This window comes from Macrobrachium rosenbergii, chromosome 57, assembly GCF_040412425.1.
Source record: "Macrobrachium rosenbergii isolate ZJJX-2024 chromosome 57, ASM4041242v1, whole genome shotgun sequence".
Taxonomy (NCBI): Eukaryota; Metazoa; Arthropoda; class Malacostraca; order Decapoda; family Palaemonidae; genus Macrobrachium; species Macrobrachium rosenbergii.
Genome location: NC_089797.1, coordinates 6740314 through 6762038, shown reverse-complemented (window position 1 = coordinate 6762038; position 21725 = coordinate 6740314). Strand labels below are relative to the sequence as shown.

The 21725-nt window shown below is 40.1% G+C and overlaps 1 protein-coding gene and 1 long non-coding RNA gene across 13 annotated transcripts in view; one reads left to right on the top strand and one right to left on the bottom strand.

The window, feature by feature from the left end:
- The window catches only part of LOC136836938 (uncharacterized), a 235111-nt gene that overhangs the window by 166336 nt on the left and 47050 nt on the right, over nucleotides 1-21725 (bottom strand). The window lies entirely within an intron of this gene.
- RhoBTB (Rho-related BTB domain containing) overlaps nucleotides 1-21725 on the top strand; it is a 137388-nt gene that overhangs the window by 92888 nt on the left and 22775 nt on the right. For 5 of the 12 annotated variants that reach the window (XM_067101454.1, XM_067101447.1, XM_067101450.1 and 2 more), the window contains exons 7-13: nucleotides 1514-1610; nucleotides 3044-3138; nucleotides 6407-6524; nucleotides 7777-8082; nucleotides 8340-8510; nucleotides 9063-9302; nucleotides 20439-20587. In XM_067101454.1, the coding sequence (XP_066957555.1) occupies nucleotides 1514-1610; nucleotides 3044-3138; nucleotides 6407-6524; nucleotides 7777-8082; nucleotides 8340-8510; nucleotides 9063-9302; nucleotides 20439-20587 (1176 nt within the window). Of the gene's footprint in view, nucleotides 1-1513; nucleotides 1611-3043; nucleotides 3154-6406; nucleotides 6525-7776; nucleotides 8083-8339; nucleotides 8511-9062; nucleotides 9303-20438; nucleotides 20588-21725 lie in introns of all 12 variants that reach the window. The other 7 variants (XM_067101453.1, XM_067101446.1, XM_067101443.1 and 4 more) reach the window with 2 other exon arrangements.

Here is a 21725-nt window from a genome sequence, read left to right as displayed (position 1 = left end):
TAGAAAGAGCCAGGGAATCATTAAGAAAGGGATAGATGAAGCCCTTAGACCTGATAAGGTGCTCAGACAAAAAGAGCACAGGACAGAAGAGAATGGACAGAACTCATTTCATATCTGACCCCATTAAAGGAAAAGTTGACAGAAAAACATGCATGAAAGAAATTATGCAATACAATTCTTTTATCAGTTTTACATTTGTTAGAAAAACTATGAGTATCTTTAAGAAAAGAGGCCAATTTTATCCAATCACAATACAGTTATTCATTTTTGCCATTATTATAGAAAGGAAAAAAGGAAAGGAGCAAGAATATAGGCTACTGTAGTAAGAAATTTAAATTTGGTGAAGTTACGAAACAACTCTAAGAACTTCCTCAAAAACATAAGAAGCAAAGCAGCAAAAAATGTAATGCAGTTAGACTTTGATGTATGCCCATATACTGGGTTAGAATCCTTTTCTGAATGTTCAGCTTCTGCACAACCTGCACCCACAGATTTGACAACTTTTAACAGTAAAAGAAAAATAGAAAATTACATAAGAACGAAGTAACAGCAAGGATAAAGATGTTACAACTACAGTGAATAACCAGTGTGTGTTACTATTTACAAAACTATTCTTTTATCATTTTATTGCCTGCACAGTGTGACTATAAATTTGAAGCATGAATTCTGAAGTAAATTAAAAATGTTACTCAGATCAACCTGAAATACAGATGTAAGAAATTAATCACCATATTCTCTACTAATATAAGATATTAACTTAGCTATTAATTTGGCTATTAAATAAACTTAAATACATTTGCATCTGTTCAGTCTCCCATATTATAGTTCCAAATAAATCACTTTGCAGTCTTTAGAATAAATACTTGATATAAATTTACTTGATCCGCAAGTAAAACTTATTTATTTTACGAATTTTAGCTATTGATCAGGTAAGTTACGTACAGTATGTACCCTTTGCCACCAGTTTAGTACTATAGAAAGGTGATGGGTATAGTGATTTACAAGTCCATCGTTTTCCTTGCTTTTTATTTCACTCTATAATTTGATATAGTTATTGTTAAAAGCTGTCAGAGTTGTGGCTGCATGTAGATGGAATGTTGAATATTCAGAAAAGTTTTGTGTTTCACTAACTAACCCTAAGTTGAGGTCTAACCCTAAGTTGAGGTCTACACTCGTTCTAATTTTGACTTCTTTGCTCCTATGTTACTGTGTAGCATAATTATTTTGAGTTGTTTAATTACAGTATTTTAATAAATGCAATATTACTTTTTCTTGCATATCGTTGTTCTGTTTTCCTCCAGAAGACATACCAGTACGCCTACATGATTAACACTGAACACTCTTGTTTAATGCGACTAATACCAAATTAAATCAAGTATAAACTATTCTCTTAATATGTTCTTGTAACTGATTGTTTCCCCTCTCTCTAGCATTATCCAGTCGAGTGCATTAGTAAGAAGCACAATGTACTTGAAATGAGTATGCAATTTCACTTTCAAAATTTTAATTACAGATTTATGGTTGCTGCTGCATCAACTGCCTTCCATAAGCTGCTCATGACTGATCTCTCAGACTGTGTGGCTACGCGTCGTAGCTCTGACTCTAGTATGGTGAGTAAAGGCACTTAGCTATTGCGTTAAATGTGGACAGTTGTCCCAAAATGGTATTTTCACCACAAGATTTGGACCCAGAACTACCATTAGATGGCCAACATCAGTAATTGCAGAAGAATTAATGTATAGAAGAGGTAAAAGAGAAAGTCAAATGGGAAAAAAGAATAGTTGTACTTGGTAAAGGGTAAACAAATTTAGGAAAACGCAGTGTATTTGCTCTGGCCATAAACCAAGATGAACATAGCTAAAGCGGCATTAACCAGTACAGTACTTTACACTATATACAGGAGCAGATTAGTTACAATAACCTAGTTATGAACATTTATTGCAAAGGTATAGGAAATATGTCAAGAAATTGCCCTGTTTAAAAGAATTAGTACATACTGTACTTGCATTCAAAATCAAAATATTCATTGATGAAAGGAGTTTTGTATTATGGAACAATTTTGTTAAATGAAAATTATTTAGAGATAACATCCCAGTCTAAACCTGCAGACAATTTCAAATTAGTACATATAGTAATTAAAGATTCCTTTGTTTTAATTTGCTTATAATGATAAGGATTATTAACAAATCAGCTTTTTGGAGGGTCAAACTTAGGTGGAATTTGCTGTAAAATATTGTTCCCAGTGTCAGTCTTTTATGAGACTGAAAATACAGCATTCTACTATTACTCGTACTGCAAAGCATGTATATAAAATTTAACATATTATTTACAAGTTGATAAGTAAGGAAATGAAACAAAGCTTGGGGAATATACAGAGGAGAATATTATTGCATTTTCAAAATTACACTGTTGAAGGTTGTTTTGAGGTTCAAATTAAAAGTGTGTTAGCTTTACCTGGGAGATTTTTCATTAAAGTCTAATAAAATGTAACTTCTTCAAGACAAGATAAAGTTTTTTTCATACAGATCCATCAATTACAGTTAGCCATTTTGTGCACCACAAAAGCTTCAGTCCCTGTTACAAGACAGAAGGAAATATCAGCCAGCCAGTTGCAATGCATGTCTCAAGCACATATTAATTTGAACAATTAATGACACACATACAGGTGCTTGGATCCTAGAGATCAGCCCATGAATGCACAGGACTACTGGGTGGCTGCCATTTTCTTTTGAGAGAGACTGAAGCATATAGATAAAGTTTGTAACATACCTAAAGGCGAATTATATGTATTGTAATGGATTCGTGATGAAACAGTTGTTTGTAGGTCGGTACTTTACCCAACCAGTAGTGTTTTTCCTTTGTGCTATACCTTTGTAAGAATTAATAACTTATGTAGTTTTATAGCCAAAGTAAGATTCAAGATTTAAAAATTTATTCAGGCTTTGAAAAATATAATGGGTAGGCTATGGTCATCAAATTTTTCTCTAATGAAATTTGCAGGTACATTTTTATCCTGATGATGTTTGAAAATATTCCTTTTCAGTTGAGTGGGACGTTTGGAGACACAACCTTAGGGAACTTCAATTCTGACACAGAGTGTCTCCTTGGAAATGAACACTCACAGCCAAGACCAACGAGGTCAGATAAGGGAATGTATGTTTAAGCCTTTTTTACTAACTTATTCGCACAGAGCTGCTGTTTCCCAGCCCACCCACTAGTTTTACAAATGAAGTTTAAGAGTGGCTTTTCCTGCATGTAGAATAATTTCTCATTCAAACGTTGCATGTTAACATCTTGGTGTATCTCTTTCCAGTCAGTATTTATCTTTTTACTTTAACTCTTCATCATGATTATGTCCACAGTAAGGGATTAGGGTTATTTTTCCATTAATCTGGATAGTATGTATTTAAGCAATCTTTTGATCAATGTATATGATATCTTATAGAAACTACCCGTATTTTTCTTTATTATGCTTCCTCATTTTTGCTTTGGAGGTACAGGTAATTTTTTTTCCTTAGTATAATTTTTGAGTAAATAGTAATACTAGTTATTTTATGATTTCCAGGTAGATGTACAGTTGCTTGTAAAATTGAAGTAACAGATTTTCATTGGCTTTAAAGCAAATTATACAAATTGGCAAATCAAGAGGCCAAACAAATACTTCTTTTTACACTCCTAGTGATTAATGGTTTCATATGATAACTGTAGAAAGAAACGAAATTAAGCCACAAGAGTCATTTTTATAAAAACTGTCAGAGAAAAACCTTTCATCACTAAATTAGATTTGGCGTTAAAATAAATCAATATGAGTCTCACTGTTTGGCTCATGGTCATGGAGAACAGAATTATTTTAATTTCTTGTAGCTCTTTTATTTCTATTTTTTTCTTATTAACAGTTCTTTTATTTTTGTGTGTTCAAATATCAGTACAGTATTAATGTATTTGATAACGATAAGCACAGAACTTGGTCCCATTTCTCATTTTGCCATATGGTACTTCAGCTAGTGAAGAAAAAAGTTGCTGGGAGTCAAGTGTACACAAAAAAGCACAAATCCAGGAGCCTAATTGCAATTTGTGAAAACCAGCTAGTAACCCAAAGGGTGAGGTGTTAGTATTCTTTAGCTTATTTAATTTTGATGATATATATACAAGTGCTAGGGTATTATCAAGAAATAAAGGTAAGCAATAACTGCTAGAGCACAGTGAAGTGGTGGTGGTGTTTTTGGGGGGGGGATACACTAGCCTGCCTTGCCATGTAGTTTTGGCATCTTATGGTGCTCTAGGTCAGGTTGGGTTAAGAGTCAAGTCAGAACAGATCTGGCAAGAAAAGGACGTTGAGTAGAGGAAGTTGAAAGACTGAATGCAGTAAACTTCAGCATACTACTGAACCTCTTTAATGCCTCTATGGCTAAAGACCAGGAAGTACTTGTGATTTTTGTAGGTAGTTGAGAATATTCTCATCAAATGATGGCCTCAGTGACTGTGCAGAAAAGGAGGGGGGGGGCATAGCAGTACAATCTTGTGCATGGGTCTGTATCTAGTTTTTAAGAAGGGGACTTCAAAGACTGTGGTTAGTAGATAAGTAGGTTGTTTTGCTATAAGGCTAACACTTATATAGCTCCATACAGTGAGTAGGCCCACATCTAAACCTAGACAAAAAGATATTAAAACAAGTTGATTTCATAGAAATTGTGGTTTCAGTCTCAAGCATCAGTATACATAAGCATGCATATTAATGCCATCTCTTTGCTTATATTTAAATGTACTGTATTTACCAAAGGGTGATTTAAAAGATGAAGTTGTTCTTTCTCTAAATTTCAATATTTTTATACCATGTCATTGCTATTTATATCCCACCAGTTATTATGGAACAGTAATATGTATAAGTGTCCATGTGAAGCTTTGTATCTCAATAGACATGTTACAGTATATATCTTGCTGCTTTATTCTTATCTAAACTGATGGCATTAAGAGAAAATGAGGTATAGTAATCAGCACTTATATTTAATGGAGAGTACTCCCCTTCTCTCCATCTCCATTGTCACCTTCTTAAAATTTTTCCCTTCCCCTCTGTTCAACCTAATTGTCCCACCATTGTCACATTCCCAAGTGCCCTTTCACTTTCCAATTTGTGCCTTGCTTTTTCCTTTAACTTCAGTGCTTTTGTTGGCATTTATATAGGGAATCCTTATTGTTAATATGCTGACTTAATCACAGTAGGTTTTTTCCCTCCTGATGGAATATCATACAACTGAATTCAGTTAATAAGCCTAACATTATTGTCTTTGAGAAACTGTTGTATAACATCTGTTTTCAGTAAGGTGATTAATTGATTTTTGCCAGTGAATGATATTACCAACAAAATCCAAATGAATAATGATGTTCGAATAGAATAGCAGTTCATTCAAGTATTAATGATATTTTGTTTGTTGATTACAGGATTTTACATACAGATGTTGCATATAATTAAACAAATAACACTCATAATTAAGGCTACTGAGTTGCCACATATCACTGTACTGAATAGTAGGTCTGATTTAAAAACTTATCTGAGGTTTGTGAGTAACTATATAATCCTATGTGTAGGTCCTTCCAGAAAACAAATGTAGTTTGGGAGATTCATTTTTATATCTCATGATTTTTTTTAATGTAAACTGAAATCATTTTCCTATGATATAATTGAATGGTACCCTCATACTTCAGACATTTACCAGCAACTGTTTATGCAAGAATGATAGTATAACCACCTATACACCCCAGCTGCATGTTCAGCTTTACTTGGCTAATGATATTGTAATGTTAATGCCTGGCATTGTGCACAAAGGCTTTGTTTTTAATCATCCTGTCTGTCTTACTTTTTTAAATATTGTAAGTATCACAGAAATTCAATAGTTTTGCCTGACTGCTTATGAACTCACATCACTTTTTTCACTATTTGTGTCAACTTTAAAAATCGCATTGGTTCACACTTTTGCAATCTTTTGTCCTTCTGCCCCTCAGGCATTATCCCTTAGATTCAAATTTCTGAAAAATCCTAGCCATCACTTGGTTTTGTTTGTCTTTATTGTTAGTTTTGATGCATGAACTGCCCAGTACACATGCTAATTTAAATTGAATCAATATTCACTGTAGAACTAATCAGGCATTTGGATTTTCTCTCATTATGGAGCTCTTGTTTAGGCATTGAACCGGAAAATCTTGTTATCCATTTCCATGACAGTTTATAATGGCAGCACAATAACATGCTTGTCTTTGGTTGTTTGGGAAATTTTAATGCTAAATTGCATTTACGTTCATAGTACATTCTTTGGAAACATCATTAGTATTTAAAAAGCAGCAGTGTTTGTGTAACTTTGCTCCGAATTCTTGTAGATGATGTGATTTTGGAAATTACTCTTCATTACAGTAGAATACGAGAGGCTGTAAAGCGAAGGTCCAGTATGCAGACGTTACCGCAAGAGCAACGTCCTGGAATTCATCGAGAACTCAACCACGCAGCCTTCCAAGCCATTAGTATAGAACAGGTAAGGAAAATTAAAAAATATAAAGTGATGTGTAATAATCTGGCTTTGAGTATATGTATGTTGTGCTTAACATAATCATTCGTATAGGTACTACAGTATATACAGTACAGGCAGTCCGCGGTTTATGTTGGGGATTCTGTTCCTATGCCGTGACGTAAGCCGAAAAACAGGGTAACCAAAGACATTGTCAAAAATCGTAAGAAAACCTTACTTTTAACTCTTTGGGCGTCTTGAAAACAACGTATGCAACCTGCATTTTGATTGAGCTTTTCATTGAAAAACCTCTACATTTTTACCATTTTGCCATTTTGGAGCCATATCAAGTTCCAGTCTTCCATCGGACTGGTGACATAAACCCGGAACATGCGCTGTAACCCAGGAAATAAATTTTATTAATATATTTGAAGAGCATCATAACCTCGGAATAACATAAGCGAGTCTGTCGTAACCTGGGGACTGCCTGGGCATGATCTTCGTATAGTACGTGTATTACTGCGCTGAGCATGATCATCCATGAGGACAAGTAATTAACTGGTGGAATTTTCAGTTACTTCTCGTGTTAGGTCTTGTAATAAACGCATTGGTTGTTGTGTGAGGAATGGATATCTTGATATTCACTAATGTCAGTACAGGTACTCATGTGTAAATCAGTTTATTTTAATACATTCATCCACTCTTATTGTTTAAGAAAGATTACATTATATTTCTTTGTTCACTAAAATCTCCAAGTTTTAAGCTTAAGCATCTTGCAGCTTTCATAATATGTCTTCATTATTGTTATTACTTTATCATTAGATGGTTTAACCAGACCTCAGAGGGGAAATTATTAGGCCTATTCCCATATGGCTGGCCATTCACATGCATGTACTGTATAGGGTAAATATCATGCAGAATTTCTGGGTATAACTTAGAAATGATTTGTCTTGAAGTCTCTTAGGAGGTAAAGAGAAAGATTTTTGTTGCTCATATCTCCTGTTATTAAGACCACCAGTTGTGGAAGAGTGTGCATACAGAAATAATTGTTATAAGAAACAAAGGTCAAGTAACAAATGACCACTAAATATGCTTCATCAAGTGTTATTTCTTCTCTCTGTTGTAGAATTGTTCCACCATTACCTTAGTAAGACGAAGACTTGTCTATTATTGTTTGAATAGAAAGATATAATTCAGCTGTTAAAAATTCTGTAAACACAGACTTTAGTGTACATGCACTGATGTTTTAATATAATCCTGAATAATTTTATTTTCCTAGTGGGATGATAGAGGAAGTGAGCGAAACAACTGTGATCGCAGTCCACGCCAAAGCCTTGCCTGGGTACCTATTCAGACTGTAGTTCATCTCAGTAAACTGGTTAGTGGGTCGGTTCTACATGCTTTAGTGCATTTTCTGTACACTGGTACTATCTTCTGTCGGGAGTGTCATCTGCCGTACACTGAGCTGAGTGATCTTAAACAAGCAGCAGAATTCTTAGAACTCCCAGAGCTCCAATTGTACGTCACAAATCTCATGACAGAAGAAGAATTCTTAAATAATGAACTCTCTCAGCAGTACCTTCAGGTAAGTAGAAACTACCAAATATTGCAATCAGCCCAATTATTTTTATGTAGGTTAATGTTTATAAACATTACAACCAAGTTTATGTAGCATTAATTTATGAGGAGTTTGTATATAATTTACTAGTAATTACATATGTTCATTGGACTGTAAGATGCTGTAGTTTTAGATTTTCAGATGTTATATGTATGGTCAATTTTTATATGTACATATTATGTTTTTCAGGTTATTATTGTTCTGACATTTTTATCCACGTGCAGATGTTGTGTGGGCGACTGCGAGAGTTGTGTTTAGAAGGTGGGCTGTTTTCAGATGTCCTTTTCCAGCTAGAAGATGGAACCTGTGCGGTTCACAGACCTTTGCTTATGGCACGATGTGATGTCATGCATGCCATGTTCTCAGGGGACTTCCGAGAAAGCAATGCAAAAGTGGTAAGGCTTTAAAAGTAACTTCATAGAGATAATGAGGATAAAAATGTTCATAGTGATATCACTGGTGGTCACAGAGATAATAAGGCTGACACTGACTAAAGTAGTTCCGAATAATATTATTATAAATAAACTGTATTTTCACAAATGTGGCACTTGCTTTTTGTTGGCATTAGAGAAAACATAAAATTCATGGTCTTATTCATCTTTAACCTTCTTAACCATGGTGTAACCTTGTGCAGTTTTAACATTCTCACAGTTGTTTTCATTCACCTAAAAAGAACTCCCATCAACAATATGTTGATCTCCTTTACACTGATGCATTATTTTTCATATTTCCTTAATGTTAAAGCTCCTTCCATTGTTTTCATTGAATTATAACTTCAGCACTTCCTAGGCTTCCCTCCAATCCTTCCTTCTAGGACCACCATGTTAGGTACTGATTTGATAAGCTTATTTTTTTCCATTTCTCCAAATCTCCAGACCACTTGAAATAAAATTCCTATTTTCACTTCAGCAAACCTCTAAGCAGAATCTGCACATCTTTGCCATCAGATAACGTTTCCTGGTGTGAAGCAGAGGACGTTCCAAATATTGTTGCAGTTTTTGTACACGGATAGTATCCCCACTCTTAAAATCAGGGAATGTCTCCCCATCATAGAGTTAGGCAACCGGCTGTGTCTTCCGCGACTTATATCCCTGGTTGAAAATGAAATCATTGACCTCTTCCAGCGTATAATCCAAGCAGGTGGTGATGTAAGCGAAGATTGTATCTACCTGTTGGAACCTCTTCAGGTAAGTTGTCAGATTTTTTTGTCTCTCTAGGTTTATTAATAAACTCATATCCTTTGGTTTTTTGTTTTATCTAATACTCATCTAGGTTGTTAAGTGTCAGTATTATGCAGTATGTTAACTCATTTAGAAAGGACTTGTATATGTCCCACCTACAAGAACTTATGGGATTATCTGCTTTCTAATACAGTAATGGACAATAAATATATGTATGTTCTTAGTGCATTTCTATAGTTGATTGACCTTCCTAATTATTGTTTGACTTTATAACTGTATGTCAACCTTTTCTTCTCTCCAGATATTTGGTATCATAACATATTGTTTACTGTCTAAACATTGCTCATTGCATGAAGGTAATGAAGATTCTCACAAAATTTTCATTATTATTTAACAATATTTGACAATGACTGTTGGCTGATGCTTGGATATTCTCATGAGATATTCATAACTTTACGGAAGCTACCATGGTCTGAACAATTACAGTACTGCTGCTTTGCCAGCCAATTTAGGAAAAGGGATGCCTACTCATCTCTTTCAAAGCTTCTTTGTCATTGTCCACCTTGATAAAGTGAAGATCTTTCAAGCTTTGTGACTGGGAGCCATTTGCATGGAATTAGGCTATTCATTATTGATGAGTTTATAGACAAATGTGCTTTATTTTAAAAACATTGCATTTTCAGCCATCCCATCTATTGAGCTTTGCTTCCTCTGTATCTCAAGTCGTATTCTGCAAGCTTGATTGCAGTTCATTCAAAATCCTCAAAGTTCCCTCTCTAAAGGCATGTTTGTCAGCCTTCAGTTGTGCCCTGGTTGTAAGAATTCCATTATCATTCAGATCTAGTAGGAGTGACTTCAGTTACCATAAGCCCTGTCAGGAGGGACTTCAGTTATCATAAGCCCTGTCAGGAGGGACTTCAGTTATCAGAATCCAGATCCTTCTATCAAGATATGGTAACTGCTCAGGTATCCTCTTCATGCATATAGTCTCTCATTGCCTGCCATGGGTCCTTTCAGTGCTGATCTGATCATTTTGGATAAACAGTGCTTCACGACAGTATTATAGTTTTCAGGGATCTTTGTTAGTGCTGAGCCACTTGGACTCAAGAAGTAAGAAGAATACTTCAGTCCACCTTCATCAGCTTTTTTTTTTTTTTTTTTTTGCTACTGAATACTTAAATTGGAGGGGGTGGTAATCTTTGTTCCATCTGGATAATAGATGTGTTTTAGTTTCCAGGAGACACGCAATTTTCTGTAGTTTTCTTCCAGTTAGTAAGCATCTGCAGCAGTTAGTGGAGAGCCTTGTCAATTTTGTCTTTTCACTGTTAATGACACCTGGTTTGGATTTGAGGTCAGCTCAAGAGTCTTACTGTAATGGAACCATTGGTTGCTTGCTCATAGGAACTTCAGAATGAGGAACCTTGGCTAATCTCTGACTCCATCAGATCTGCACGCATGTGTGGCTGAAGCTCTTTATAGGATTGAGACCCTGTACAACCATTTTAGGCTGTTTCCTAATGTTTCAAGCAACAGGGGACCTCTTATCCCCATTTTCATTCCTTTTTCCACAGCAAGATAATCTGTTTTTTATCACCTTTACCTTGGAGAGGCATTCTCAGTTTGCTCCTCATCCAGTCACCATGGGTTGCAATAAACTTTTCTTTTTCAGGTTGACTCAGATCTTTACTGCTTCACATGGCATCACAACTGATTTCACTTCCCACACTACTTTTGAAATTGTAAGGTTGGCTTGACTTTGAGTCAGCACTTGGAATACAAATCTTTCTTTCTTCCACAAGAGCCTGTAAAGTCCTTTTCTTTACTTCCTGTCTCAATTCCCTAGCTGTAACAGTTTCGTTACTTTTCTAGAGGTAATTGGGCCTATTGTTTGGATTCTTAAAACCATTCTCACATTCCTTCAATTTTTCAAATGGTTCGTCCTTATTTCAATTTACTATACAGTACATCTTTGCCCAGGAGCATCCTTGTCCCTTAAGGTCTTTTTCACCTTCAGAGCATCAGGAGGTCAGTGCAACTCCCACTGTAGTTGCTATTCAGGCTGAGTAATGGGTTTATGACAAAAAAATATATATATATTTGAAAAACAGATTGGATGAGTATTTGTTATTCTATATGATATTTGAAAAAAGGGATTTTGACAAAGGAAAATCTATTTCTGAGGAAGGTCCTGTCACCCGGTGAAATTCCGTTACAGCACGAATTTCTAGGTATAACCTTGCTAGATATACCAGAGAAAAAGAGCTTTCAGGAAAGCTGGGGTTACTACCCCAGTCGAAATCTCTTCTAGGAAGACGTGTGGGTATAAGGAGGGGTGAGTGAATACCACTACCACGAAACCTACTCGAAAAGATCTCTCCCTACCAAAACCCCGAACAGAGCGGTGAGCCGTTACAGCCCCACACCAAACACCCGCCAGGACGCCACACACCAGCGCCACCTACCTCATTCCATGCTAGCACTAACCCCAGACTTGGCATGTGCAAGAGGGGGAGAGTACTAGGTGATTCAGGGAGGGTCACCGGGTGACACGGGACCTTCCTCAGAAATAGATTTTTCCTTTGTCAAAATCCCTTTTCTGAGTCCAGTCCTGTCAGCCGGGTGAAATCGTGATAGAGAATCATGCCAAGGCTGCAACTACCAGGAAAAAGAAATGGGGGGTAATCTGAAGAAAAGGCAAAAGTTTACCAAAATTATTTTAATTAAGCAATCTCTTCCGTGAGCAAGAATATTAAGACTAAGGCATACTAAATCTAAGGCACATCAAAAAACTTAATACTATGAAACAAGGGGGGTCCCGACACGACGGAGAAGAGGCCCCAAAAACCTTAAAATTACTTAAGCAAGGTGAAACATGAAAAGCACAAAATAACTGCAAATATAACCTTAATACTATACACGTAAACTTATTCTAAACACGTAAGAGACAAAATCAATGAGCATTAACATATACATATATCTGGGGTACGTGGAGCCAAATAAAAACTGTCCAGTACCCCATAAGAAAAACAATCATGGCATGTCAGATTACACTTTTTCCATCAACAGGTACAAGAAACATCAATATGAGGAGCCAGGCAGTGAGGTATAATCAACCAGGAGAATAAGCAGAAAAGTAAATGAGGCAGGCGGGCGGGGGGGAAAGGAAAGGACAAGGATATGATTAATTAAGGTGGGGAGATGACACTTCCCACAGCTATGGTAGAAAATTTCAGGGCTTCGAGCGATTTTAAATAGTGGCGTTTAAACACTAGAGGTGATTTCCAACCCGTAAATTTAGATAACTCCGAAAAGTCCATATTATGAAAGTAATTAATGGAAGTAGCAACTGCTCGAATATCATGAACCTTGGGAACTGAATCTGGGTTGGCCTGTTTAATGAAATATAGAATTTGTTGTCTTATAGCATTTAGTGAAAGAGTACCACCTTTCTCCCTGATAAAAAGAGGACCCGACTTACTCTGTGGAGTTCTTAAAAGGTAAGATTTAAGTGTATAAACTGGACATAAAGACTGGTCTTGAGGAAGGGCACCACCTTCCAAGGAGACCACCTGTCCTGTGGGTCTTCGTTCTTAGCTAAAAATCTAGGGTCAGGGGGAAAGGAGGACCTCTCCAGACGGGAGGAAGTTCACATAATTATCACCTCTAGTGAGAGCCGACAGCTCTGAGATTCTAGCACCTGAAGCCAAGCTAATCAAAAATAAGGTCTTCCTTAACAGATCCTGATAAGAGCAATGAAAGTTATCCATCTCTGATGCTAACTTGAGGACGTCATTGAGAAACCACGTAACAGACTGTGGGCGTGATACTGGTCTCAGACGAGCGCATGCTCTGGGGATAGATGAAAAGTAAGAATCTGTAAGGTCGATTTTAAAGCCGTAAAGAAATACTTTCTTTAATGCTGATTTGATTGTGGTAATAGTGGCGAGCAAAGGCCTTTCTCAAACAATGATCTAAAAAGGAAACTCCTAAATTAGCTGTCATGATTTTGGCTTCAGATGCTTTTAGGAAGGAGGCTAATTTTTGACTGCTGAGTCATACTGTCTAATAGTAGAATCTCTTTTTATCTGATTCTAAAAACAGAGTGTTGACAGGGTCAATGTTAAGCTCCTTTTGGGCTGCGAATTTTATAAAGTCCATAAAACTAGGGCATTCTGAATTCTTGAGGAAGCTGACACAGTCTTAGTTTGTACTGTCTGAGTCAGAATGGGCTTGGGAATCCGAAGACTCCGTAATCCCAGTTCCTGAAGAAGAGGGAACCAATTGCTCTTCGGCCAATAGGGGGCTACTAGGGCTAATTGACCTTTGAATGTCCTGAGTTTGTGTAAAACTTTCAGCAGTAAATTTATTGGGGAAAAGATAAATCTTCTCCCAACTGTTCCAATCTACTGTCATTGCGTCTATGGCATACGCCTGAGGGTCCAGGTTGGGGCCACATAACAGGGGAGCTTGAAGTTGCTCTCCGTTGCGAACAGATCCACTTGGAGGCCCGGAACCCGCGCAAATCCATTTGAAAGACTCCACGTCCAGGGACCACTCCGTCTCAACGGAGTAGTCCTGGACAGGGAATCCGCCACCACGTTCCGTGCCCTCGCTAGGTGGGTGGCTGACAGGTGCCAGCCGTGCTTGTTCGCCAGGAGAAGATAGCAACCATTACTTGGTTTACTCGGCCTGATTTGGAGCCGCCCCTGTTGATGCAATGAACTACCACTGCGCTGTCCAATACCAACCTGATATGAATCCGGTTGGGGCGGATTTTCTTCAGAGTTAGAAAGACCGCCATAGCTTCCAGGGTATTTATATGGAACTGCTGAAACATTGTGGACCACGTTCCTTGTACTTTTGTTTTGGTGAATATCCCCCAGCCGCTTAGGAAGCGTCTGTGTGAACAACTAGTGCCGGAGGGGGAAATTGGTGGCGAACTGTATTGGACAGGCCCTTGACCGAGGCCCAAGGACGCAATCTTGTCTTTAAGATTTGAGGAATGGAGGAGACCTTGTCTCTGAGCTTGACATTGGCTCGACTCCCACACTCTGTTTATGTCTTTTAATTTCGCTTTTAATAGCAGGTCTGTCACTGAGGCAAACTGAAGAGATCCAAGGACCCTTTCTTGGGACCGGCGGGATGCTGATGGATTTTTGAGGAATCTCCTGGTGAGAGATGCTATCTCTTTCCTCTTGGGAGGCGGAAGGGACAGCGTGTGAGATGACAGATCCCACTGGAGACCCAACCATTGAAACCGGGACTCGGAGTCAGACGGGACTTCTCTGTTCAGTTGAAAACCCTAGCGACTCCAGGAAATTGATGACTATGGACGTAGCTTTCTGACACTCGGAACTGTTGGTGCCCAAATTATCCAATCGTCTAAATATGCTGCTAGGGATATCCCTGAGACCGGAGTTGTTGTACTACCGTGTCCGCCAGCTTTGTGAATATCCTGGGCGCAATGTTCAGACCGAAGGGCATGACCCTGAAGGAGTAGGCTTGATTCCCGAGTCTGAAACCGAGGAACTGAGAAGTTCCGGCGCCGGGACGTGATAATAAGCGTCTGAAAGATCGATAGAGGTGGTGACGGCTCCACGCGAAGTAGAGTCCGTGCATTTGAGCTACCGTAAGCATGCGAAAATTTGTCGCATTTTATGTAGAGATTTAGACGACAGATCCAGGATCACTCTTTGCTGATCGGAGTCTTTTTTGGGAACAGTGAATAACCTGCCTTGAAACTTTAGGTGCCTTACTTTCTTTATTGCTCGTTTGTTGAGCAATTCTGTCACGTAATCCTTTAGGATTGATGTGGGTGGCTGGTAAAACCTGGTTAGAGGAGGAGGGTTTTGATCCAGCTCCATCCTAGTCCTTTGGACACAATGCTGTGTGCCCAAGGGCTGAAGGTCCATTGGTCCCTGAACCAAAACAGGCGACCGCCTACCTGTGTTCTCTCAGTGGGAGGAGCGGGTTTATTCCCCTACCACGTCCAGGTCTTCCCCTTGGGGTGGTGTTGGGCTTCCCTCTATGAGGGGCTTTTGCCTCTTCCTCCCTTGCAACCCTATTAAGGCCGTGAAAGTAACCACGGCCTTCGTGTGTGGGGTTGTACGCCGGTGAGCCACATAGGAGGGTGCAGCTGGTTGGACCAGCACATACTGTTGGGGTGAGCCTTGGAAGTAGAAGGCTGCTCTACTGCCCGAGACCGGGGCGGCTTGGACTACCGCCTGATGGTAGGGCCTCTTATGCCTCCTGAAGCGTTTACCTCCTCTCGATTGGGGGCGGCGATTCTGGGGTCTTACGCTTATAGGCGAAAATGCCCCAGCGAGAACGAAGACTCTGGTTGGCCCGTGTAGCCTCGGCCATAACGTTGTGACCTCCTCTTCAGGGAAGAGGTTAGGTCCCCAGATCGAGCTTTTCACGAGCTTGTTAGGGCTCGTGGCGGATAGTCGATCGGCAAAGATGAACTTCCGACATTCCAGTCTGGCCATGATAAACTCAAATAAGTCAGACTGGAAGCCTGCCAGCAAGGATTTAGCCAATACCTGGAAGAAAGGCTCGTCCGAGCAGGAGACGGCAGTAGCTTCAGTAAGGCATACGGAGTTTAAGGACCGGGCTAACAACCCGAGCATCAAACTCCGCTTTCAAAGAGCTTCCGGCAGCTTGGGGAGCTGCTCACTGAACTGCGTGGAAGCGCGCAGAAGGGGTCCAGCTTCCGACCGTGAAAGTGGACGGGGCTTCTAACCAGAACTCATTACTTCCTGGGAATACCAGGAAGTAGGGTCTGTCTCCCTTAGCTGTGGTAACGGATTACCATCAAAGCACGCTCGGGCCGTAGCCAGAGCGACTTTGTCCAAGCAAGGGGTGGGAAGGTTGTCTCCCAGGGCAAACATAGTGAAGTTGCCCTTGAAAGGAGTCAACTTCGTATTGTCTGCCTGCCACTCCGTCAGAGTGCGCAGAAGAGCCGACTGAGCTTGGTCCCTAGGGACGATGACAGTCTCCCTAGGAACCTTGTCTGACCGAATCCAAGCTTCCTCCGTAAGCCTCACGAAGCCTGGGTAAGGGGGCAGGAGATCGGGGGAAGAACTCCACCCCTCCAACCGTCTCGTGCCAAGACCATCAAGTGTCAGTTTGTCATCATGTTGGATGGCCCGGAGTGCAAACGCCAAGGGTTACCGACATCGAGCGGCGGGAGGTCCGCAGTGTCGGGGATAACATACTGTGGTTCGGCTGGGGGTGGGTGAGCCATTCCGCCAGTATGTTATCATGACTGGCCAACTTTTCGGAGATTTTGCTAAACCTCGAATCTAGGTCCTCCGTAAAACGCTTGTAAAGCTGATTGGCAAAGGCCTCTGCGTCGAAAGCAGGTTGGCGAGGAGGGCTTGGTTTTGCAGCCCTCTTACTCGCGCCTTTGCTGGAGGAACCAGACTTGCTCCCGGAGGCTACAGGCCCTGAAGCCTTAGCCTTCGACGGGGGGAAGGGCGATGCCTTCTTGGAGGTCGAGGACTTGTAGCCCTTCGCCTTCCATGAAGTCTTCAACTTCAACTTGGGGATAGCAGACGGAGCTCTATCACCCAAGGAGGAAGACTTCACAAAACCTGCGAACGAAGAAATTGATGAAGCAGGGGAGTCAAATAAAGGGGGGCCCGCCCCAACAACCTCACTTACCTCACCACTTACCACCTGGTCCTGCTCTATGTTCATGGGTTCCAGGTTGAGATCCATGGCGGCTACGTCCTCCGAGACCTCAGCGTAGAGGATATCCACTTGGGGTGGCTGGGTCTCATCCCGGATTTGCTGGATGATAGGGGTGGCAAGGTCTTCAGGCACTGCGCCGCCACCCGTGCGCGGGGTAGAGCAAGTCCCTCAACTTGGCGTCGAGGACGTAGGGCTTCCCCGGACGAACGTTCCTACCAAACCCAGCCACCCAGGCCCGGAGGGATTCCAAGGCAGACTTCTTGGAAGCTTAAGTCCGCCTGTAAGAAAGCCAACAATTAGCTAAGAACGAAAACCATTCCGGAACCTCATAAACAATATACCACATATAATATGAGGAGCATAAGGCAGGAGTAATGTAAAGACTGTTACTTACCGACTCATCCTGGACAGTTGTGCAGAGAGCGAAGCAAACCTCACAACCATCAGGGTGCCAGACAACCAGGTCATCCAGTCGGACCGCACAACCAGCGTGGGTCCGGCAAACTACGTGACCGTAAGGTTGTTGGAGGAGGCGGTGCACCCGGCTCCTCACAGCGAACAGTCTGTAAGTAGAAAAGTACATGAACCTCCCACCCTAAGCAAACTAAAGCTGACAAGGCCGGGAAACTCAACTGCAACCGAATACTCGGCGGAGAAGAACTCCTAATCATAAACTGGGCCAATAAGCTCTAAATTACATAGAGTGGAAGGTAAAGGTTTTTCAGACCCCGGAGTACTCCGGGGAATGAAGGAAAGAGAGACCAGGAACCAACCCTAAGGGCTGCCAGTAAAATAACGGCGGAGCCCCCGGGTATAGGACCGGACTCACTTATATAATATATATAATGAATTAAGGAAAATATTCCTGTAGATAAACAGACTTATCTAAAACAAAAACAAAAATAATAACAGTAATAAGTGATGGTAAGAACTCAAGAGGACGGAAGGATCCGCTCCTCTCAAAATGAACAACCTTCCGCCCTTACTTCCCGCGGAGAAACAAGACAGGTAAAATGCTCAGTATGTTCATAACATAGGCTGAAGCAATATTGTTACCGTATCAGCGTAACCCGACGGGGAGACTAATGGATAGGGACTCGAACGCGTTCGAGTAAACAAACCACCAACCCCAATACAGCGATGCTAGGGACGATATGGGAGGGAGCGAATCTCTCAACCAATAGGAGAAGTCCCTGAACTCGGAGAAAACGCCATCTAGCGTCACCCGCACGAGTAGAGCAAGGCTGGAGAGAGGAGGAGGGGGGGAAGGAGGAGGAGTAGGCTACCAGGAAGGAACAGGAGACGGGGAGAAGCTCACCCGCTCAACTGCACCATACCTCCCAGACGATGAATCTTGGAAGGGTAGAATGACCGGAAGCAACACAACCCGAAGCCCGACTTCTACCTAGGCGAAGCCTAATATGGACCTAACCTTAATATAGGCTAGGAAAAAGGGAGGGCAGAAGGGAGGAGGAAGCAACAGGGAGAGAAATTTTGTGCTGAGAACCAACCAGGATCGAGAATGGCGGGCAAGGGGGCGACTAGCCTAGAGGAAACACAACCCAAGAACTCGATTCCCCCTAAATGGAGGAAGAGGACTAAGGGGCTCACTCTGCCCACCGAAAAACGATCCCGGAGGAAACCGCAACAAAACTCCCTCAACCTGAACTCCCCACCCAGGGCAAGGGGATGGAAGCAAACAGCCTACTCCACAAAATAACCATCACTCATAAAAACTAAAATGTGCTCAACAGAGAGCGTAGCCTACCACGGGGAAGCGGTTAGATCTGAGGCTGCCGCCAGCACCCGAGGTAAACCAACAACAAAATAATAAAAATAAAACTAAAAGAGAGCACCATCTTCAAGCAAAATTAATTAGCCTAGTAAGACCAAAAATAACAGGAACCCAACCTGGAGGGGGGGAACCTAGACGGGGCATCACTCTCACCAAGGCCCGTAGGCCAATGAAATAATTCATAAGGGGAGCCACATAAGGAACCACCAGGAAGGGACCAAAGGGGCAAAATTTATCTATAACGACGAGGAGACAACTCCAACTGAAAAGAACAGAAGGAGTCGCCTCGCGGTCGACATGGCTGGCAGGGGACGCCGTGGCGACATAATAAGATCTCAATATTTATGAAAATACGAGACCTTAACAGCCAAAAATCAGAACAAAACCCCACAAGAAGATGGTACTTAACTTGGAAATGGTAAAGCTGCTCGACGCCATCTCAGAAGCAGAAAAATCCAAAATAATGGAGACGAGCACACAAAAGAAACAGCGATTTCACGTGCTAGAAAATGGAATGAGGTAGGTGGCGCTGGTGTCGCCGTCCTGGCGGGTGTTTGGTGTGGGGGCTGTAACGGCTCACCGCTCTGTTCCGGGGTTTTGGTAGGGGAGATCTTTCGAGTAGGTTTCCGTGGTAGTGGTATTCACTCACCCTCCTTATACCACGTCTTCCTAGAAGGCGGCTCGACTGGGGTAGTAACCCCAGCTTTCCTGAAAGCTCTTTTTCTCTGGTATATCTAGCAAGGTTATACCTAGAAATTCGTGCTGTAATGGAATTTCACCGGCTGACACGGGACTGGACTCAGAAATACTTGATTGAAACTACCTTTTACTCAGTCCCCTCTTCCCATTCCCTGCCCATCTGTAAACTGCCATTCCCCACTTTGTGGATAGCTATGTAGCATTCAATTTATCTACTTAACCTTTGTAGTAAGGGTATAGTAAAATACCTTAGTGTTAAGGATGTAGTAAGTGAAGTTTGTTTACTTATATGAAACATAAGCATGGTTGTTTCAAAACCTGAGTTTTATTTTTTATAGAGAAAAGTGAATACGGGTGATGCATATCCTATAAAATTCAGTTTCCTCCATAACCTATACATGTAGCTGATATGTGGTACTTTTCTTTGTAAGTTTTATTTATTTATTTTTTTTGTCGTCTGATACTCTTTTGTCAAGCACCAAAACATTAAAATGCCGTACAGTAATCTGATATCATCTCAAGTGTAAGAACTCTTTCATATGTAGTATAAATCCTCTGTAATTAATGAAGTCAATGCTTTTGCCTTGGAACTCAGTACCTTTAAAGTCAGTTGCCATTGTAGACATGCATGTTGGTAATTTACCCACTTGACATAATAAGGAAGTCAGAATAGGAAAACTAAAATTCAACCTGTTCTAGGTATAAAGAGCCATGTGTTATAGTCTGACTTCTTCCTTTCTTTGTGAGTATGTTTTGAATTTTTAAAAATCAGTGGCCATCTTATTGCAGTCTAGTAACTAGAAGCATTTATTGAAGTTTAAATTACGCTACCACCTTTATGTATAGTGTACTTTGTATGCTTCTAAGTCTTGTAATGTTATTGTTTTCTAGATATTAAAAAACTAAATTGTCTTTTCCATGCATAAACACTAGAGTGTTCCTCAAATTTCCAGATGCACAATGCTGACCAATTAGTGGAGTGGTGTTTAACGTGTATGGCTACAAATTACAACCATGTGTGCCATAAAATGTCCAAGCAGTTACGCTCCTTACATCCAGAAAACCAAGCATATCTGAACAGGCATAGATGGCCACCAGTATGGTAAGATTAGTGCCTCCTTATTTTCTTTGCTCAGATACAACAGTTAAGAGAAAAATTTTTTTTATGGTGCAATCTTATACATAGACAAGTTGGCAAGGCCACTAGACACAAAGTATATAGGAATCATCATAAAATATACCATACAATATTTCCTATGAAATAATCATTGATCTTCACAGCTGAAACTGAAATTCTGATGCCATCATATGTACATTTTAATGAAATTTTGTAGTACCAAAATGATACATATTACGTAGTTTTTGTAATAGTTAAGATGTACTTCTCGTATTCTTGGTAAAGGTATTTTCACATTGAGGTTTAACTTCAATATTTAGGAACTTTTTATAGTATAAAATATACTGACTTTCAATATTTTTTAGTAACTTATTACTGTAATATGTCCATATACTGTTATTGAAGAAACTACTGTACTAACATTTTGTGGATGTTTTACTGGGTTTAGATGCCAGAAGGTTTGGTTATATGATCTAGATCCCCAAGGTATTTGTCTACATGTTAACATCTTTTCTTCTCTATTCACATATTAATGTATTTTACATGTTTTATCATTATTGCTTTGTTCTTATATGATTTATTTCAAAACATTGCACATAAATTGGTTCAAGGTAATGTCACGCTTTAAATTATTGCAACTAGAGTAGTATTTGTAAATCTCTAGGCTTTAGAAATAATTTTCAAATCAGATGGTAATGCCTCTCCTAAGTGTAACAGCCTGAGAGAGTAAAAGGATTGAGGTATTTAACATACATTTCTTTTCTTGCAAACCAAGTAATTTCTGTCATGCACCTAAACTTTTGCTGTAGGCTATATGTAATGGGAAATTTAGTTACCCTTTCCTAACCAGTTTCCCTCTTGTCCAGGATCTTTTTCTGATGATGGTTTAGTGTCAGTATTTTACTATTTCAGTGGGAGAATTAAGGTTTGCTAGGAAACCACAATTACAGTGCACATCACCTTTGGTACATTTATATCTGGAGGGCTTATGAGACATGCTTCTTTAATAATACAGTAGGTCCTTCTTTAACCCAGGCCAGATTGAAATTAACAATGATGTATTAGAAATTCTAATTTTTGAAAGTCCAATAGTTAAGTTGTAGTGATTAATGAACATTAGTTA